General features: G+C 43.0%; 1 protein-coding gene across 1 annotated transcript in view; it reads right to left on the reverse strand.

The window, feature by feature from the left end:
- Positions 1–21,201, reverse strand: part of LOC106573171 (SLIT-ROBO Rho GTPase-activating protein 1) — a 158,912-nt gene that overhangs the window by 86,623 nt on the left and 51,088 nt on the right. The window contains 2 exon segments of the mRNA XM_014147891.3: positions 3,761–3,923; positions 16,943–17,138. Of these exon segments, the coding sequence (XP_014003366.3) occupies positions 3,761–3,923; positions 16,943–17,138 (359 nt within the window).

The following is a 21,201-nucleotide window of genomic DNA, read 5'->3' on the forward strand; positions in this document are numbered from 1 at the left end:
ATGTTAGCAACACGTGATATCTCAGAAAGCACTTTCCCCATTCTTAAGAAACTTGGTTGAATGATGCGTCTTGCCATAGAGATCTGGCATTTACAAAATTACACTGATTGGACCAAGTTGTGTGCTGCATCATTTGTGGGGGACGACATGTTTACTGTTGCCAAGTTTATTAGAGGACTAGCACAAATGGGCTTTCCCCTTTAAGTGTACTGTTTATGAGTGATGCTAACCACATCTGAGAGAGAAGACTGGGAGAGACTGGAATCCACGTGGGGGGGGGGCATGGGTTTCACGTTGCCTCCAACATCAATCAGGCCCCAGAGAGGGACTGTACTCCTAGGGTCCATGTCTGGTGGGTAGCGCACCAGGGGCATGACTGCTCCATATGGCAGAACTCTAGTGAGAGCCTACACAAATCGTATTGGCTCATACACAGTCAGTTCAAAAATGATTGCCACCCTTAATGATGAGCAAAAAAGACAGTATAAAATAAATACAAATACCGATCTATATTGTATGCCCCCCCAAAATATTTTTTTAAATATTATTTTATACTAGTACAATTGCTCAAAGAAAGATATGTTTAACAAGCAATTATTATTTTTCTTAAAAAGATAAGGTCATAACTGGCACCCCTGTTTTCAATAATCCGGCACCCTCCCCTTGAAAAGGATAATGGCACCAGCATTTGTCAACGTTTTATATTGATTGGAGAACACATTGGGAGAGATCTTAGGCCATGCCTCCATGCAGTGTCTTTCCAGATCCTTGATATTCTTTGTCTGTGCTTATAGACTGCCCTTCAATTCAAACCACAGGAGACAGATGGCCATTGCAAAATGTGGAATATTTGGTCAATTAACCATTTATTTGTGGAGATTTTACCCTTGAGCAAGGCACTTAACCCTAATTTGCTCCAGGGGTGCCGTACTACTATTGCTGACCCTGTAAAACAACACATTTCACTGCACCTCTCTGGTGTATGTGACAATAAAACATGTATTTTGTTTTTGGTCTTGCTGAAAGATCCACTTTAGTATAAGATCCACTTCTTATCCAAGTTTCAGCCTCCTGGCAAAGGCAACCAGGTTCTTGGCTAGAACGTCCTGGTACTGGGCAATTTTCTTAGTTTAAAATACTAATTTCCCCTCTCTTTCTTTGCATACAATATAGCTCAGTATTTGTATTATTTATTGTATGCAGTCTTTTTTTCTCATCTTTATCAAGGGTGCCAATAATTGTTGACCTGATTGTACTATACAGAAGCAGCCCAGGGAGGTAGTCTAGTAATGGACTCCACCAAGCCAGGCAGAAAACTGTCAAGCTCTAATCCAAATTAAGTGTTAAAACACATTGCACTCCGCTTGATCAAATGCCAAGACCAATTTGGTAGTAGCTGGTGCTGTTTCATGTTTCCCTCACCCTCCTTCCTACCTACCACTGTAGCGAATCAATTTGCAATGTAGGAACTAGATTAACTAATACCTTCCTTCAGCCATACAGCTACGGCTTTCAAGCCTTGGGATCTCACAGTTCCACCAGAATGTGACCGCCATAAATAAAAGATGACAGAGTAAAACAAAGAACCAGTTGTATGAATGATGAAAAGAGAATACATGTGATAAGACCTGCCCGACAATCAATGGACTGCATGACAAGACTCGTATTTAGAGGGTTCGCCATCGAACAAAGACGCCAAAACATGAGAGCGCCCGCAGCACAGAGAGCTCAGACCCACTTGTCCACAGTACTACTCATAAATAAAACAACTACTGCCGAGGGCATGAACACAAACCAACGGTCTATTTTCAAAGGTCCACCCTGCTGAAGCCTGATAGGATATGTCATTTAAGGTCCTATACTGATTCAACTCAGAACCTAAAAAAGGTAGAAAAAAGAAGAATTTAGAAATATAAAAAAACACTGCTCTTTGATGTCAGGATGACAAAACAGCATCTGTCTCGTGTTAAAACAAGACGACCTGTACTAACTGTGTTGTAACTGCGGGGCCTCCCCTGGTGTTTGTCTATCATTACTGGAGCTCAGCGGAGATCAAAGACAATGGGATGTACTAATTAGAGGGCAGGGGTGTCTCTGCTCCCCTCTGACAGACTGCACCCCACTAGGGGGATGCCGTTTGGTTTGGCCCCTGGCTGACAAACATCACTATACGAGCCAGAGGGGAGACACAAACACACACACACACACACACACGCACGCACGCACGTACACAGTCACTGAAGACCTACTGTAACTGCTACTGTTGACTGCAGGTCGTTGCCTGTTGTGCTCAAGGACAACCAACAACTAATTGGTGGAGCAATAAGGAGAGTTGGTACATGAGGGGAAAAATGAAGTGTGTGTAATGTCAATGCAAACCTCTTTATATGAGGGATGCTATGAACTAAACTTCATACATAATAGTCTTGATTGAAATATCTAAAAATGAATACAAATCATTGGGAACACATTGATGAGTTTAGTAGTCTGTCATTTTAAACATCAGTAATGTGGATTGAGTCGGGGGGGAAAGAAACATCTGACAAACCACTTCGCTCCAGCTTCACATCTGGCCCATTAGTAAACCAGGAGCCTCCAACTGCTATCAAAGGGAAATTACATCCTTAACTTCCTGTGTGTGTTGCAGTTGTTCGGGCGGAGGGTGGGGTGCAGAGCAGACCACTCCTCTGTACAAGCCAGATGAAACCACCAACATCAAGAGACAATAACGACGTTAAGATGAATAAAATAACTATTTTTCTGTCTTCATCTAGCAGATGGATCTAAACACCCCGCAGCGAAAGAGAAAAAAAAATGCCAAAAACGTTGACGCAAAGCACCCCACTGAAACAGGCTCTGGTTTGTCATTTTTGGAACTGTGGTCGGTTCATGTGACTCCTAGTGCATAGGAGAGCTCATAATCTGGTAGGGAGCGGTCCGAGTGAAACAGGCGGCAGCAGCATTAACAGGGTTTCGGTCACGAGGCGACCGACTTCGGATGGGATGGTTAGATAGGGCGTTTAGTCTTATGATCAGGGCTGTGTAGGAAGAGGGGGTTTCTTCTCTCTCGGCATAGAGATTCGCAGAACTAAACCACAACCCAACAATTGAACTGCTATCAAGATGTCATCAAACACAACTTGTAATGTAATACGTTAAACCTACATCAAATCTGAGTGCAGTCCAGTGCCTGGTGTATTTAAAAAGGGGCAATCTGTAGTTGCTACATCTATTTTTGACATATAAATTAATGATATGTATCCATTGATTCTTGAAGAATATAACTTATAAATGCCTCATGATCTTAGCTCAACTGTCACACTCCATGAGAACCCAGAATATAAACTTGTTGTACTCCAATGTTTGTAAATGTAAACAAACACTATATAGCCTCAAAACATAGATAAAACTAATTTTTGTATCATGGATGATCAGTCAGTGCATCCATAGCTCTGTCTATGAATTTGAGAGTGGTTACATTTCTCCAGCCCCATCCCTCAGCTTTTTACCAAAACACGAGCAGGGAGTATGCTTTGTTATTATTTTAACTGCCGATCGCCGCTTTAAGGCTGTAGGATGATAGACGTCTCATTAGCAGCAGGGCGCAGAGTTTTTTCCTGACTATGTGAATGAGCCCAGGATATCTCCAATATAACGAGGTACCAGAGTTTTCCCTGATCAAATCAAGACAAGGAACGACTTCCGTCAGATCAGTGGGATCTCACCTCGTCTGTCCTCTTACCTCTACAGAAGAGCTTACCTTCTTGAGCAGGCGTGTGGAGTCCTCGCTGATCTGCATGAAGCGCATGATGACATTGTTCAGGTAGATGTCACTGAGGGTGGCGTGGTCCTTGCTCTCCCTCCTCACCTGGTTCAGCAGCAGGTACCAGCAGTTGACCGGGGACAGCAGGTTCTGGTCCTTCCTATAGGGGGACACAGCAAGGCAGCACTATCAATCAACTGGGTTGCATTCCTTAGACACCAAAACATATGAAAACAGACCGAAACAGGGATGGACTAAACCGCTCGTTGACATTTTTCGTTGCAAAACGTTTTGCTACAGAGTGCCCTAATGAATATGACCCTGACCTCCTTACAGAAACTGCTTCCCCTGACTGCTCAGGTTCATTCATACAAAAAAAAAACACACACTCAAAAAAGACAGGTCAGTTAAGGTAACTTATTCATTATACAGATCACTGCTGATCACACAGCGAGAGAAACAAGAGACAGGCACAAGGAGAGGCGGGGACATGTAGGGATGTATTCATGCTCCCTGAGAGACTCAGAGTGAGCGAGTATGCCTGTGCGCACATGTGTATGTGCGCGTGCATCCTCGCCTGGCTCTCTGCAGGCTGTCTTTGCAATCTGTGCTTAGAGATCAAGTTACCTGACAGCTCTATCCTGTCTGCCTAACTGTCCTCATCTAGTGAGATGTTTTAAGACTTCCTAAAGTGGATCAAGTCCCAACATAAAAGTAATAGCTAGTAGGGATGTTTCTTCCACAGCCCTCCCCTGGTGATGAATGCCCTATATAATAGCATGCACTCTATATAATCAGCACCGAGTGCATACTGCGCCTGTCGGAGAGTTTGTATCAACGACATTTCTGGGGCATAGCTGGAGGAGCGATGTTCTGAGTGGATCGGACTTCCCGCAACACGGGAGAGCGCCCTCCACAAGTAAGCTTAGGAGACTTGAGACTTGTTTGTAAGATCATTTGTTAGAGAAGGTACTTTACACGTGGTAAAGTTTTGGAATAGTGCATTACAAGAGACAAGACAGGAAGAGAGAGAAAGAGGGGAGGAGTGGCGTTTCCCCTCTAGTGCGCCTGCCTGTCCGCATACTGCAGGATATTGTCCAGGCCTGAGAGAGAGCGAGAGAGTGAGATAGCCAGACACAGAGTGAGCCACGGCTGTGCATAAGCAGTGGCCTGCAGTAGGCTGACTCCGTTGAATGTAAAACATTCCTCCTGCTATGGAGCTAGCCAAGGGAAGGCAGGAGTCCAGAAGAGAGGCCAGGGCCTGGGGCTTTAGGGCCAGCAGGGAGGAACCATATGGAAGCTCTCTTCTGGAACTATGGAAGGGCTTCCCCCCGAATGTCAGTCAAAGACAGGCAAGCACACGGCATTTGTCAACGCAACAGGTGAAACTTTGTACATTCGCCCTGGCCCACGACCCATGCTGCAGCCCTTAACTACATAACTCTTTGATAGCTGCTGGAAGAGCAGATGTTTTTCTCCTGACAGACAGTGGACAAAACATTCCGGACCACAGAGCTGAAACATTGTCTCTCCCTCTCTTGGAAAACAGGAAATGGTGCATGTGACAAAAGACAGGACTGGAAATGAGAAACATCCCAGCAAAACGCAAGGCCATTTTTCAGAGACGATGTAAAATAAGGAATAATCCAATTTAGCTAAAAGTGGCGCGTGGGGGCAACATGTACAGACCTGCATTCTGAGGGAAGTTACCAGGAAGAAGCACGGTTACAGTGCCTTCAGAAAGTATTCATACCCCTTGACTTCCACATTTTGATGTGTTACAAAGTGGGACTAAAATTGATTTAATTAGATTTTTTTTTTGTGAAGGATCTACACAAAGTACTCGAATGTCAAAACGTAAGAAAAAAAAAAAAATCAACATATCTTGATTAGAGAAGTATTCAAACCCCTGAGTCAATACATGTTAGAATCACCGTTGGCAGCAATTACAGCTGTGAGTCTTTCTGGGTAAGTCTCTAACAGCTTTGCACACCTGGATTGTGCAACATTTGTGACTCGTTTCAAGGATGAGAAGCGGTTGAATGTTCTTTTTTTCCATACGTTTTTGGAGAGAAATGCCTTCTGGAACATGTGAACTTTCATGTGCCTTAATAACAAACTTGTATGCCATCTGTAAATCAGAATAAAATTGTTAAATAAAGAGCATAGTTAGTTTTGCCACGGAAATATACAGGATCCTTCCCGCTAGTCATGATCGGCTGAGATAATGGATGGGCTGGACATGCCGAGAGAGATGACTTCGGATTGGTCTGCCATGTAGCTTTCTTCTGTCTATAACATGAGCTGCTAAGTACGTGTGGATAATCCTGTCTACCACGGCTTTTTTGGAAAACTCAGTGGGAAAACATCGTGAAGGACTACTTTCTGGAGGATGATCGTGAAGTTGACTTTCTTGGACTCTGAAAATGAATCAGACAATGAGGAAATCCCTGATTTAGGTAAAAATATTTTAATTGAACCAGACAATATAGCGTCTTCTGATAACAATGTTGGGGAAGAAACGGTGTCGTTGTCACGGAAGAAGTTGATTGAGTTTTGAAATCAGTGGAATGCCCGGTAGAAGCAGAGAGATGATTGCCAAATGCGGAGAGCCCAAAAAAGAAGACTGTTGTATAAAACACCTGTCTCTGGATTACATCTTTAATCTAAGGGCAACCATGGCATCCGTGACAGAGGGAGAAGCGTTCATCCATGTATATAGGTAAGGGTCTAGCTACATTTTCAGATATTATACGTTTCTAATTTTGTCAGAAAGTTGTTTTTATTGCAAGTTAAAGCATACTGTTAGCTAGCTAGCTAATGTTAGGTGCATGATCTATGTAGGAGCTCAAGAAAGAGGCCCAAGTTCCAGAGTTGGAATTCTGAGTTGGACGACCGTTCAAAATCGATTTTTCCCAGTCCAAGTTTTTTTTTCTTCTCCAGAGTTCGCAGTTGTTTTGAAAGCGGCATTAGAGCTGGGATTATGGTTCATTGTTTAGCTAGCTACATGTCTAAACAAAAGACTCCACTATGGAAGTAATAATTTCACTAACGTTTACACCTTCTGTATCCTGTGCATGTGACAAATAATCGTTGATTTTATTTTATATGGTGTGTGTTTACAAGAGACGGTAATGTGAAGAACAAAATGAGTAGCACCAAAGTCAGATTAGGATATAGGCCAAGGACTAGATTTTAAAAAATGTACTACAACTTTCACCACTTTTAGTCTTGAAATCTTTGGTTGTTTACTACACTGTGAATCCTTAAAGAGATGGGTGAGGCTAAGGCTTAAGAAGGTGTGAACGATGCTGAATAGGTTTAGACAAGACCTCTCCAGTAGGTGTACCAAAACATTGACAGGCCATTTTTCAAAGGTGGGGTTACAAGTTTATCAAATTTGAAACCAGAATTACTTTCTCGTTGTTTCTCAACTGCAGTTTATGATATACCATTTTTTAGCTCTGAGTCTCTACTTTATTCAATATAAAAAACACAACATCAAATGTTGCTACATTGGACCGAATCCAGGTGGTGCGCATTATTATGAAAAAAATTCTTCAAGCTCTGTTAAATTGGTTGTTGATCATTGCTAGACAACCATTTTCAGGTCTTGCCATTGATTTTCAAGCAGATTTAATTAAAAAATGTAACTCGGCCACTCAGGAACATTCACAGCTTTTTTGGATAGCAACCACAGTGAAGATTTGGCCTTGTATTTTAGGTTATTGTCCTGCTGAAAGGTGAATTAATCTCCCAGTGTCTGGAAGAAAGCAGACAACCACATTTCCCTCCAGGACTTTGCAGTGCTTAGCTCCATTTGTTTCTTTTTTATCCTGTAAAACTCCCCAGTCCTTAACGATTACAAAATACTCAAAACATGATGCAGCCACCACTATGCTTGAAAATATGGAGAGCGGTACTCAGTAATATGTTGTATTGGATTTGCCCCAAACAACACTTTGTATTCAGAAGAAAAAGTGAATTGCTTTACCATATATTTTGCAGTATTAGTTTAGTACTGTGTTGCAAACAAGATACATGTTTTGAAATATTTGCATTCTGTATAGGCTTCCTTCTTTTCACTCTGTCAATTAGGTTAGTATTGTGGAGTAACTACAATGTTGTTGATCCAGCCTCAGTTTTCTCCTGTCACAGCCATTAACTCTGTAACTGTTTAAAGTCACCATTGGCCTCATGGTGAAAACCCTGAGCAGTTTCCTTCCTCTCCGGTAACTGAGTTGGGAAGGACGCCTGTATCTTTGTAGTGACTGGGTGTACTGATACACCATGCAAAGTATAATTAATTACTCCACTATGCTCAAAGGAATATTCAATGTGTTTTTAATTTTCACCCTTCTACCAATAGGTGCCCTTCTTTGCGAGGGTTGTCAGCAGGTGGTGAGTCTGTGTGAGAAGTGGGTGCGTTTCCTCAAAAGACCCCCAAATGAGGGAGACATTGTGGTCAAAACTGATTACCCACCAGAGAAAAGGGAAACCTTCTTGGATAAGGTCCTGGGGGGGGGGAATTACACATGTGGCCAGTGAGCTCAATGCCGTTTTACGTACAAATGTGGCTCATTTACCCACCCCTGTACAGGACAAAGATTAAACATCAAAAGGCCTGATTACCTGCATGCCCACCAATGTTGTTTACATGTTGAAATGACCTTGTGGTCTGTCCTACATTGGGAAAAACCAGCAGAAGGTTTAAGACTTAAATATTTATCACATTCCTCATGTATGGTTCAATATTTTGATATTGAACGTTCATATTGTGAACCGATATTTTATACGTTTTACCTCCCGTTACAGGAAGTGATGTCACTGAGCACTGCCCATATATATAGTACCTTCCACCCCCACCTGGGATATGGATGCCTGATGAAGACCTAAGAGTCTAAACGTTGTTATAAATAAAATCACCTGTGAGCCTGAACAGCAGTGTGCAGCGTTTTCCTCTTTATTTTTCATGAGTTCACATAAACACCAGCACCTGAAAAAAAAAGTCCCTGGACGTGCATATGTTCTCCAGCTTTTGTGTGCGTTTCTACTATTCTATCTGTGTGTGTGCGTACGTACGTGTGTATGTGATTGGCATGTCTCTAACTGTAAATGAGCTTGGGCATGGGACATCAGCTGTGACCGGAGGGTTATATAACTGGGCTCTGTGCACTAGTGTGTGTCCAACCGACCGACCCCCTCTGGCTCGCCTCATTGCACAGAGCAGCACAGTGGGGCCCAGGCGCTGTGAATGGAGTGACCCGATTCGCCAGACCACGCACGCCACGGCCCAGTTCCTCATGAATACAGACTGTGCACTAAATGGCTCCCTATATAGTGCACTCATATAGGCCCCTGGTCAAACGTTATGCACTGCATAGGGATTGTAAATAGGGTGCAATTTGGGATGCAGCCTGAAAGAAAAGGGCTGAAATTACCATCGCAGCATAATTTCACCCCTTCCTATGACTGTACAACACATCCAATACAATGAAGAACAGACGGGAACTTAAAATTACAGTCTCCGAAAAGTCATGGTGAATAGAGGTAACAGGGTCATTATTCCAAATGCGGGACTTAGTGTAGATGGAAACACTACAGGGAGCCATTGAATGAACACTAGCCATTCCAATAAATCAATGGCTAAACAGTGGGGCGCTGTGTGCTGGCTAATGAGACAACCTGCTGGACCAAATGACAGGCCATGCGCGCTCGTGTGTGTGTGTGTGTGTGTGTGTGTAGGGAGGGCCATGGCAGCAGTGACCTCATGGACTCTGCTACCTAGCCTACATAAACGGCAGGAAACTCTCTCAATGTCATAATTTCCCCACAACGCAGGGATTAGGTCAGACAGACAGGTCAGACAGACAGGAGGGAGAGATAACTACGGTCCTCAGAGGAGCGGAGAAAGAAAGACAGAGAGAGTGTTAGTGTGTGTTTAGGAGTGAGCTTACGTATGCATACAGGTGTGTGTGTGTTCTCACATACATGCATGTATGACAATGCAGTGCATTCAGAAAGTCTTCAGACCCCTTGACTTCTTCCACGTTGTTACGTTACATCCTTATTCTAAAACGGATTAAATTGTTTTTTCCTCGTCAATCTACACACAATGCCCCATAATGATAAAGCAAACAAATGTAATATCACATTTACATAAGTATTCAGACCCTTTAGTCAGGACTTTGTTGAAGCACCTTTGGCAGCGATTACAGCCTCGAGTCTTCTTGGGTATGACGCTACAAGCTTAGCACACCTACAGTACCAGTCAAAATTTTGGACACCTACTCATGCAAAGGTTTTTGTTAATTTTTACTATTTTATACATTGTATATTAATAGTGAATACATCAAAACTACGAAATAACACATATGGGATCATGTAGAAACCACAAGTGTTAGATTTTTTTTTATGTTTTATATTTGAGATTCTTCAAATAGCCACCCTTTGCCTTGATGACAGCTCTGCACACGCTTGGCATTCCCTCAACCAGCTCATGAGGTAGTCACCTGGAATGCATTTCAATTAACAGTTAAAGTTAATTTGTGGAATTTCTTTCCTTCTTAATGCATTTGAGCCAATCAGTTGTGTCATGACAAGGTACTGTAGGGGTGGTATACAGAAGATAGCCCTATTTGGTAAAAGACCAAATCCATATTATTGCAAGAACAGATCAAATAAGTAAAGAGAAATAACAGTTCATCATTACTTTAAGACATGAAGGTCAGTCAATGCAGAAATGTAAAAGAACTTTGAAAGTTTCTTCAAGTGCAGTCGCGAAAACCATCAACGCTATGATGAAACTGGCTCACATGAGAACCGCCACAGGAAAGGAAGACCCAGAGTTACCTCTGCTGCAGAGGATACACTCATTAGATTTACCAGCCTCAGAAATAGGCAATTAACTGCACCTAAGTTTGCAGCCCAAATAAATGCTTCAGAGTTCAAGTAACAGACATCTCAACATCAACTGTGTGAATCAGGCCTTCATGGTCAAATTGCTGCAAAGAAAACCACTACTAAAGGACAACAATAAGAAGAAGAGACTTGCTTGAGCCAAGAAACACGAGCTATGGAAATCTGTTCTGTGGTCTGATGAGTCCAAATTTGAGATTTATGTTTCCAACCGCTGTGTCTTTGTGAGAAGCAGAGTAGGTGAACGGATGATCTCCGCATGTGTGGCTCCCACCGTGAAGCATGGAGGTGATGGTGCTTTGCTGGTGACAAGGTCACTGATTTATTTAGAATTTAAAAAAGGTACACTTAACCAGCATGGCTACCCCTACATTCTGCAGCAATACGCCATCCCATCTGGTTTGCGCTTAGTGGGACGATCATTTGTTTTTCAACAGGACAGTGACCCAAAACACACCTCCAGGCTGTGTAAGGGCTATTTGACCAAGAAGAAGAGTGATGGAGTGCTGCATCAGATGACCTGGCCTCCACAATCACCCGACCTCAACCAAATTTAGATGGTTTGGAATGAATTGGACCGCAGAGTGAAGGAAAAGCAGCCAACAAGTGCTCAGCATATGTGAGAACTTCAAGACTGTGGAAAATCATTCCAGATGACTATCTCATGAAGTTGGTTGAGAGAATGCCAAGAGTGTGCAAAGCTGTCAAAGCATAGGGTATCTACTTTGAAGAATAAAAAAATATATTTTCACTTGTTTAACACTTTTTTAGTTACTACATGATTCCATGTGTTATTTCATAGTTCTGATGCCTTCACTATTATTCTACAATGTAGAAAATAGTAAACAAAGAAAAACCCTTGAATGAGTAGGTGTCCAAACTTTTGACTGGTACTGTATATTTGGGGAGTTTCTCCCATTCTTCTCTGCAGATCCTCTCAAGCTCAGTCAGGTTGGATCGGGAGCGTCGCTGCACAGCTATTTTCAGGTCTCTCCAGAGATGTTCGATTGGATTCAAGTCCGTGCTCTGGCTGGGCCACTCAAGGACATTCAGAGACTTGTCCCGAAGCCACCCCTGCATTGTCTTGGCTGTGTGCTTAGGGTCGTTGTCTAGTCTGAGGTCCAGAGCGCTCTTGAGCAGGTTTTCATCAAGGATCTCTGTACATTTCTCCCTTAATCTTTCTCTCGATCCTGACTAGTCTCCCAGTCCCTGCTGCTGAAAAACATCCCCACAGCATGATGCTGCCACCACCATGCTTCACCGAAGGGATGGTGCCAGGTTTCCTCCAGACGTGACGCTTGGCATTCAGGCCAAAGAGTTCAATCTTGGTTTCATCAGACCAGAGAATCTGGTTTCTCATTGTCTGAGAGTCCTTTGGGTGTCTTTTGGCAAACTCTAAGCGGGCTGTCATGTGCCTTTTACTGAGGAGTGCCTGATTGCTGGAGTGCTGCAGAGATGGTTGTCCTTCTGGAAGGTTCTCCCATCTCCACAGAGGAACTCTGGAGTTCTGTCAGAGTGACCATTGGGTTCTTGGTCACCTCCCTGACCAAGGCCCTTCTCCCTCGACTGCTCAGTTTGGCCAGGCGGCCAGCTCTAGGAAGAGTCTCGGTGGTTCCAAACTTCTTCCATTTAAGAATGATGGAGGCCACTGTGTTCTTTGGGACCTTCAATGCTGCATACATATTTTGGTACCCTTCCCCAGATCTGTGCCTCGACACAATCCTGTCGTCTCGGAGCTCTACAGGCAATTCCTTCGACCTCATTGCTTGGTTTTTGCTCTGACATGATAAGGTCAACTGTGACCTTATCTAGACAGGTGTGTGCCTTTCGAAATCATGTCCAATCGAATTTAACACAGGTGGACTCCAATCAAGTTGTAGAAACATCTCAGGGATGATCAATGGAAACAGGACGCACCTGAGCTCAATTTTGAGTCTGAACACTTAAGACAGAAAGACCTTATTTACTTATCAACAGAGGCCCTATCTGAAATGGCAAATCCCTTTGGGGCCTCTAGCATAAGATTTTTTCCCATTAATAAGCCGCATCACTAGCTTTAATGGCAGTCTCTCTCTGGGTGGAATGCAAACGGTTAGAATGTTAGTATATTAATTCATTGACTGACAACTGAGGCTATACACTGAGTGTACAAAACATTAGGAACACCTATTTCCATGACATATTACACTGAGCAAAAATAAATGCAATATGCAACAATTTCAATGATTTTACTGAGTTACAGTTCATATGAGGAAATCAGTCAATTTAAATAAATTCATTAGGCCCTAATCTATGGATTTCACATGACTGGGCAGGGGCTCAGCCACAGGTGGTCCTGGCTCCCAAGTGGGTGGGCCTATGCCCTCCCAGGTAACGCTGTTGGGTTTTTCAAGCTCAACAGTTTACTATTTGCATCAAGGGGAAGCCTTGGAGTCAACTTGGAACCAACAGCCCTGTGGAACGATTTCGATACCTTGTGGAGTCCATGCCCGAATGAATTGAGGCTGTTCTGAACTCAGAGTACAACTGTAGGCAATTGGTATTTTGTGGCTCAGTCGGTAGAGCATGGCGCTTCCAAAGCTAGTATGGTGGGTTTGAGTCAGGCTGGGGACACCCATTTGTAAAATGGATATATGGCATGACTAAGTCGCTTTGGATAAAAATGTGGCATATATTATGAGTATTTGACAATTGCAAGTGGAATTTACAAAAATGGAATGATAGCTACTATTTGGGGTATATTTACTTGAATCATATCAACATGAATGAAAGTCCCTTAAACCGATTGGCTTTATTGTACGGGGGAAAGGAATCTGGTCTATTCAAGTCACTCCCTCTCAGGGGTGGCTACATAAATAATTCAATTATCGCTCTCTCCCTTCCATCCCTCTGGCACTCCCTAAACAAACAGAACTGCATAATGTGTGTGTGTGTGTGTATAATGTGTTCGTTTTGCAAACAGCCATGGCGCTGCCGCAGCAGTGGACTGACTGACTGACACTCCCTGGGACGGGGTTATGGCCACTCCGCTGTGGGGCCTGTTGTAGCTCTCTCCCCACTGCATTCTGGGAAGATGAAAAAAAGAGAGAAAGCCAGTGGACAAAAGAGCTGCTGATCCAGCTGGAGGCTTGTGTGCTCAGGGTGTCTGTCTCCTGTGGAGGGGAGCGGCGAGGAGAGAGTATCACTGTCCACACGGAAAAACAGCCCGTTCGGTTCTCAAGAGAGAGGAGAAGAAAAAAAAAAGGTGGTAGTGGATAAACTGTCCCATTGGTTTTATTTTTGTAATGAACAGGGTTGACTTTCTAGCAAAGAGAACTCCTGCCCTAACCTTTTGCAATATTAAAAACTCTGTTCATTACACGTCTAGTGATCAGGGTTGATCAACGGTGCAGATAATCAGATCTAATAAACTGTGCCCGTTGATTGAATGAGCTTGATGAGGGAACTGTATCTGTCACGAGAGGCGACAGCCATTTGACTAAACCAGACCCTATCCATCTAAGCATCAGTAATAAAGGGGCCAACAGATATTGCTGTCGGCCCCATCCGTGCTGCAGAATGGGATGTAGAAAATGGACAGGCTTGATAATTACGCAATACTCGGAATAACTTTGGCACACCGAATAATTCAATATGTGGGATGATGTTGACAGATTATCACTGATAAGTGTGAGTCACAGAGCTTAATGTCAAGGGATGGATGTCCAACATACAGCGATGTGATTACCATACACAATATGTCCTGTGTCCTGTCCTGTGTATACCGACTGTAATATCATCTACTAGACCTGGGTTCAGACGGGCGGGGTTTGCAGTTTTATGCCTATCCTATTGGTTCCACTGTGTCGGGCAAGCTCAATCAAGCCCAGATAAAGTATTTTGAAATGTTTTCAAATAGTATTTGACTGTAGTTTCATACCAGTTCCACCTCCTGCTGGTCCCTCAGTACCAACTTTCATCCATCACAGCGAGCTTAGAGAAGCTGCAGAACGGGCCTATACCGCCTACTGCTGCTGCTGTGCCCAAGCAAGATTGATTCTGGGCCAACTGAGGTGCTGTAGCAATAATTCCACAGGCATCACAAATAGTGTATTTTCACTTTCTCTCACTCCTGAAGGCGACTCGATAAAGGAGAAAAATATGGCTGACGAGGCATTCCTGGTCCTGAACACTGAAATGTACCACAGCCCCTCTGACCATTTTCTCCTCAGATGAAACAGAGGCTAGACATCAGGGTTAGTACAAAGCATCCTACCCTTAACACACTGACAGAAAGATTTGAATTCTCTAACTTCGTCACATTTTTGCAATTTGGGCGTCGACAAACCGAACACACATGACTTGGCTCCCTGTCAAATCTGACGAACACTGCATTCAAATCTGTGACTGAATTCTCACCTAAGTCAGTAGCACTTAGCAGCCCAACTGCACGCAGCATGTCAGTATTCACTGCTCTCCAGTGCGGAAACGCCAGCTAATTAGCCAGTGATTTAATGCGCTCATTTTAATGCTAATTCAGCTTATTACACACACACAGCCAAGCTGGGCTGAGGCTCTGCACTATCATGAGGCCAGAAAGCTCAAAGTCCGAGTGAAAGTGCACTTTTACAATCCTCCCAAAAAAAAAAAAAATAATAATCGGTCCAAAGAAAACAACCTAGAGAACGTGGAGAATACAGAAGCGCCTCTGTATTAACCTTGTTTGTACGAATACAAAAAAAATATGGGCCACAAGTCTTAAGTGTTATTCAAACGTCTCGCGTTTACAGAGCACCGAAATATGCTGCTCGCTTGGCACTGTGCAAATGTTTACCCTGCGAATGAACTGACCAGACACCAAATCACGCGATGAAAACCACAGCTAACAAGCCACGCTGTCGGAATCTCCTCAGCCTCTCGGTTCTGCACACCCAGCTGCTAGAGTCGTTAACAGGCCCAGTAGACTCCGTACAGGAATATTTCCAGACACAGAGTTGGGCAAACAGGCGTGTTATTTTTGGTCCCTATCGCAAGTTCAAACAATATGCCCAATATCTGTCTTTTCCATAAGCAGTCTCCTAAAGAGTAATGAGACAGCGTGTCAACATTCCAATAAGGCTCATCCATGCCAGTCTGTGTTGTACCACACAGACAGGGGTAAAGAAAGTACATCTATGGGAGAGAGATGAAGTAGTTCTTCTCTTACAGCGTGATCATATTTCCATTGATTTGGAGCGAGATTCCCACATTGTGTCTTTCATCATTTCAGGTCTCATTTGTGGTTAGATCCAAATGACTGAGACCAACTTACTGTAGACATGGACCAAGCTGGTTAGGTTATTCTCCACAAGAATGATTTTAACACTAGGAGTCCTTTCACCATTCCATGTATTCTGTACTGTGGATCTGGGAGCAGTCAAGAATCTGATGTCCATTTTTTTATTTATTTTTAACAACTCATAAAATCTCAACCCATTCTAGGGAGGTATCAGTTACTTCACTGGAGTTTCTCCAATTCCATAACTCACAGTACACTGTGCTGGAAATACCATCTGCACACTGACAGAGGGTGACAGTTTGAATTGTGAGGCTAGATTGGGAAAGTATTTTAAATAGAGGGCTACACCACTGCTACCCAGATGAGCTACAGAAGAACAAAGGGACATTATGCAGAATCGGCTGAGAGGGGTAAAATTGTTTTGGATATTTATCGCTGGAGCCCCTGGTGTAACAGTCTGCCTTCACAGGATATTTCCTTTCAATAATTCATGTAAATGTATTCATAAATCGGGAACACACATTTTAAAAGTATGAAAAAAAATTGGTAAAGAAAGCCCGCAGTCCAAATCGATTTCGGACGTCGAATGGAGGAGATGAAATGAGTAGAATGACATGACAATAAAATGTCTCATTGATGGAGTTTGATAATGAGAAATAAATAGGAAATTGAATCATTGAGCACTGCTGCTGTGCGTAGGTCTTCCCAGACTGACTGTAAATACAAACCAGATTGATTCACCTCATCAACATTGTAATAAAACATTTGAATATATTTTCCAGATTGATATGTCATCAACGTTATAATCAAATATGAAGTTGATTTTGGTTGGCCTAATGTAACAGGTATTCATGAACACTGAACCAGAGAGAGGCATTTTTCAGACAGAGACAGTGTTCCATGCAGTGACTTACCTTCTTCAGGAAAAAATGCATAGACCGACAGAGAAAGGCTCAGACCTAGACCCAGGTACACAGACAAGACCTAGACGCACTTGTACTTACTTGTACTGCTGGTGGTCCTTGGTGCTCCGCGTCTTAGCCATGAAGCGTTCAGCCAGTTTCTCCAGGTTCCTGGAGTACTCCATCTCGATCTCTGACTTCTTCCTGAAGAAGTCCTGCAGGTCCTGGAGGAGCTGCACCCTCATCTCTGTCTGCTGGTCCAGGCATTTCTGCTGCTCCACCAGCTGGGCACGGATCTCTGAGAACACAGAGACACAACTCGGTCAGATTGATATTTACAACCACACAAGTCAGAGGTATGTAACTCTCTTAGCAACTCACACAGCAGACAGGTCAGAAATATGTCTCTGTAGTCAACACCAGCCCATAGTCTAAGGGCAATGACATACATAAGGGGGGAGTGATCACAAAGCACAAATAGGTAGATTGTGAGAGAAGGTTGGCAGCGCTTATCTCAGGTGATTCATTAAAGCCACTATAGAATTAATTAGCCCTGTTACTAATCAATCACCACTGTGATGGAGCACGGACACGCTTTCTTGACATCCTGCCCGGAAACGCCAGGGTCTTCACTAGTGCTACTGGTTGACTGCACGCCACATTCACCAGCAGGGAAACAGGAGAGAGACAGGAGGCTTCTCTTAACCAGGCTGCATATGGAGCTAAATTATCTCACCAGTCAATGGGAATGTTTGTCATTAAAATGTACATCAGTTACTACTGTAGGCAACATCCCCCTACTGTAATGGTGTGTGTGAGTGAACACACAGTGTCCTGTGATGGCTATGTGACCCTGGCTATGTATAATGGATTTGTCATGAGGTACCAGGGCTTGACGTCGCCACTATGAAAGTAAACATGATTAAAAAAAAACAACACAAAATTCCAATAGAGGAGGCCACAAAATGATGTTGCTCTAATGAAAAATCACAGGGCCTTGTGCCCGGTCACAAACACCAAGAGGAATTGTATGGTAAGTAGGTAACTAGAGGCCATTGTAACTGCTGCTGCTTAGCCCTGCTGTCAAAACTTTACAACATTACATAGAAACAGAGTTGTTACATAAGAAACACATTTTCAAATTAATTCCTGACGCAAAATCACTTCTTATCTCTAGCAATGCGGCGGCTTAAGCCTCAACAAATCTATCAGATTGTATAGCATTGAGAATCCAGTGGAAATCGACTCTGGCCAAGACTATCATATGGGCATCATCGGCTTTAATCCCACACAAGAAAAACCCTCCAAAATGAACTGGCCCTATTACATGAATTATAGAGCAAACGCGCTGATTGCAGCTAAGGCCTGTCGTACTCGTCAAGTGTGTGTATTCACACCGGCTATCCCTAATCATGACTGGAGTCTGGGATGGACGTGTTTTGGAGACGAGCTCCTGTAAAAAAGGAGAAACTCAATGATGAAAGTCAGACCAAAAATGTCAATGTCTCTGGAGGTTATGGTTTTAGCCAGCATAAAACTGCTATACTGACAAACTGTCTAATACCACAAAACACACCTCACCTGGCCAGTTCAGACAACGGTCTTGAACATTAGTTCAACACAACTTGATGCTTGATGCCCACTCAGTCATTAACATCTGTAGAGTACAGGCTAGTAGACTGTAGGGCTGGAAATAGCCACGGGATGGATTTTCAATACCATCAATACCGTCAAAACTATTTCTGAAGTTGTGTCTACATTTGAATATTTGTCTCTACTTTTTAACTAAATACTTGCAGTCTACTTTTGCAATACTTTAGATAAAGAATATTTCATTCTTCATTTCACCTGTCAAAATGGGTCATTACGAACTTTACTTGTAATCCCCAGTCACGTGGTGTTTGTTTACAAGCACACAATGAAGAGAGACCAGAGCTTTGCGAATATTTCTGCCGAGGTGCAGTTTGAAGGTACTAGGACATTCCACATTTACTTTTCCCTCTCCAACAAAATGAGTAATGAATAGAAAAATCTGACTACCACATAGTAGAATAGTTATTTACCTAGTCGCCTAGTCGCCTTGTTGTGCGGGAGAGGAGCATTCAAGTTAGGAGTGCCACAGGGAGGGAAACATGCATTCTGACAAGCTGTTGCAGGGAGAGGGCCTTTGTTAAGAGGAGGATCCCAGCTTTCCATTCCTACTTTATTTAGAGTAACTTGGGGTAAAATGCCACCCTACCTCAAAATATTTTTGGGGGGAGTGACTTAAATGGTGATGAGACAGATTACATTTTTAGATGAGTAGTGGCAACCAGGGAAGGTGTTGAGGGAAAACAATGCGCTCATTAGCATTTAGTTAGCATTTTCTATGAGATTTTACATGTACTTGTTAGCAAGTTAAAAAAACGTAAAAAACAAAGTGGGTTTTGAAAATAGCGCCCCTGTGTCCAGTGCCAGTATTACTGAATATCCCGGCATTGCACAAGGTCAGTATGAAGAGATGACAAACCGGATACAGCCCAAGCCTAGTCCGAATACAGGCAAGGAGTTATGATTATTATTTTTTTTTTAATAAGAGCACAGAGGCCTTTTCCAAACTGCCCAAATGGTTCCCCATAGAGTAGACTGCTCTATTGGGCAACCATCAATAACTGGCCAAGTCAAGTGATTGAACCGAATCATTGATCAATTAACTGCTGACTCAATTAAACTGTTCACAGTAACTGGGCCCTGAGAGCTCCTCGTTGTGTTTTCCAAAATGCAAATAAATGGAATAAGCCGAGAACTTGGCTTCATTCATCAACTTTAAATGCCTACACAATCTTGAAAAATGAATGATTTATGTGGGTTCTATTAGAAATCCCTGATAAATTATATTCTTTCCCAAGGCTTCGGGAGCACCTCTTTCATCCTGGAACCTCGTGGGGGAATAAACAAATCAAATTGGGGAAGGTGGGACAGGAAAGGAGGGAGGGGGGTAAACTGGGGGGGTGCTGAGTCTCATTTGTTGAGGAAACAAACTGCAGTGATATGCATCCAATGTCTGACTAGCCAGATAGAAACCAACAATCAGTCGGGTACATTTGGCTGCAGTGTAGCAAAGAGTCCCTTCACCCCAATGGGTAACCACGCCATGGCTACTTGAGTCTGAACTCGCTTTAATCCAAACAACATTTTAGATTGTAGGTCCAGTGCAGGTAAAATAGACCTATAGAGGGCAGATTGAGATTGGTGCCAGTTTCCTTTTTCAATCATGATGAGCTACCAAGACCTGATAGTTCATTGTTTGGATGTCACAAGTTCAACCAGGTTCTCCAGCAACGCATTTGTTCCATAGAGAGAACAAGAGATTTCTATGGGGAGCTAAAAGGAAAGGGAAAGAATGTTCCTAGAGAGGCTACCAGAGCTTCGGGAGTTTTCTTTATGAATGAGAAACCCAGAATTCCAAGTGTGAATAATTCCTCACTCCAAACAGTGAATGAGGATGTGGAATTAAAACAAAGCAGCCCTGACATTTACGCAAAGGAGCAGAGAGGATAATTTAACAGAATTATATTCATGACTGAACATTAAATCATTCGTATTGCAAGTCAAACATTGACCAGTGACACCATGCCATGATGGATGACATTGCAGAAAAATCACCGTTCAACATTTGGTGCATATTATTCACCCGTGACAATCTAGGCACATGTAAAACAGGGATACAATTAGGGCTCTCTCTACCTACACATAACATCGTATTCAACTAAGATACAATCAGACAATCATACTATAATTCTTTCCCTTGAGTGACTCGGGGGCTGAAATGCATTTCACAGAGAAGCCTAATCCACTAGTCAGTGAGGCAACTCAAGTGGATATCGCTGAGAATTCCACCGGTTCTCTCTGTCATCTCGGAGACAGGTGAAAGCATCGCTTTGATCAAACAGCCTGGGCATCAAGTATTCTGCTGTAGGCGGGTTTCAAATCAATTGTCTAAACTGAACACTCCCGATTCCCACAATATCCACAGACCCTGCAGAGAAATATTACACAAACAATGAACATTACTCTAGCCCACACTGGCACAGTGCTATACACAATGAACCTTGAATTTCCTTCATAGAATAATACACATTAACTCAGAGTGTGTAAAAAAACAAAAACACCTTGAACAAAAAAAGCTGAGCTCATGACAGGTTCACAACATTGTATCCTTTGCTCTCTCCGCGCATGCAAACGCTGCATTGAGTGGTCATCCTCTGTATATACAGTGGTACAATCCTGTCTCTGTGAGGTCATCTGTATGGTAAACACGTGCAGAGGGGCCCACTGAGGAGCTTGAGGGGGGGTGACTGCGATCAAAGCACTCTGTGATC

Source organism: Salmo salar, chromosome 16, assembly GCF_965601325.2.
Source record: "Salmo salar chromosome 16, fSalSal1, whole genome shotgun sequence".
Lineage (NCBI taxonomy): Eukaryota > Metazoa > Chordata > Actinopteri > Salmoniformes > Salmonidae > Salmo > Salmo salar.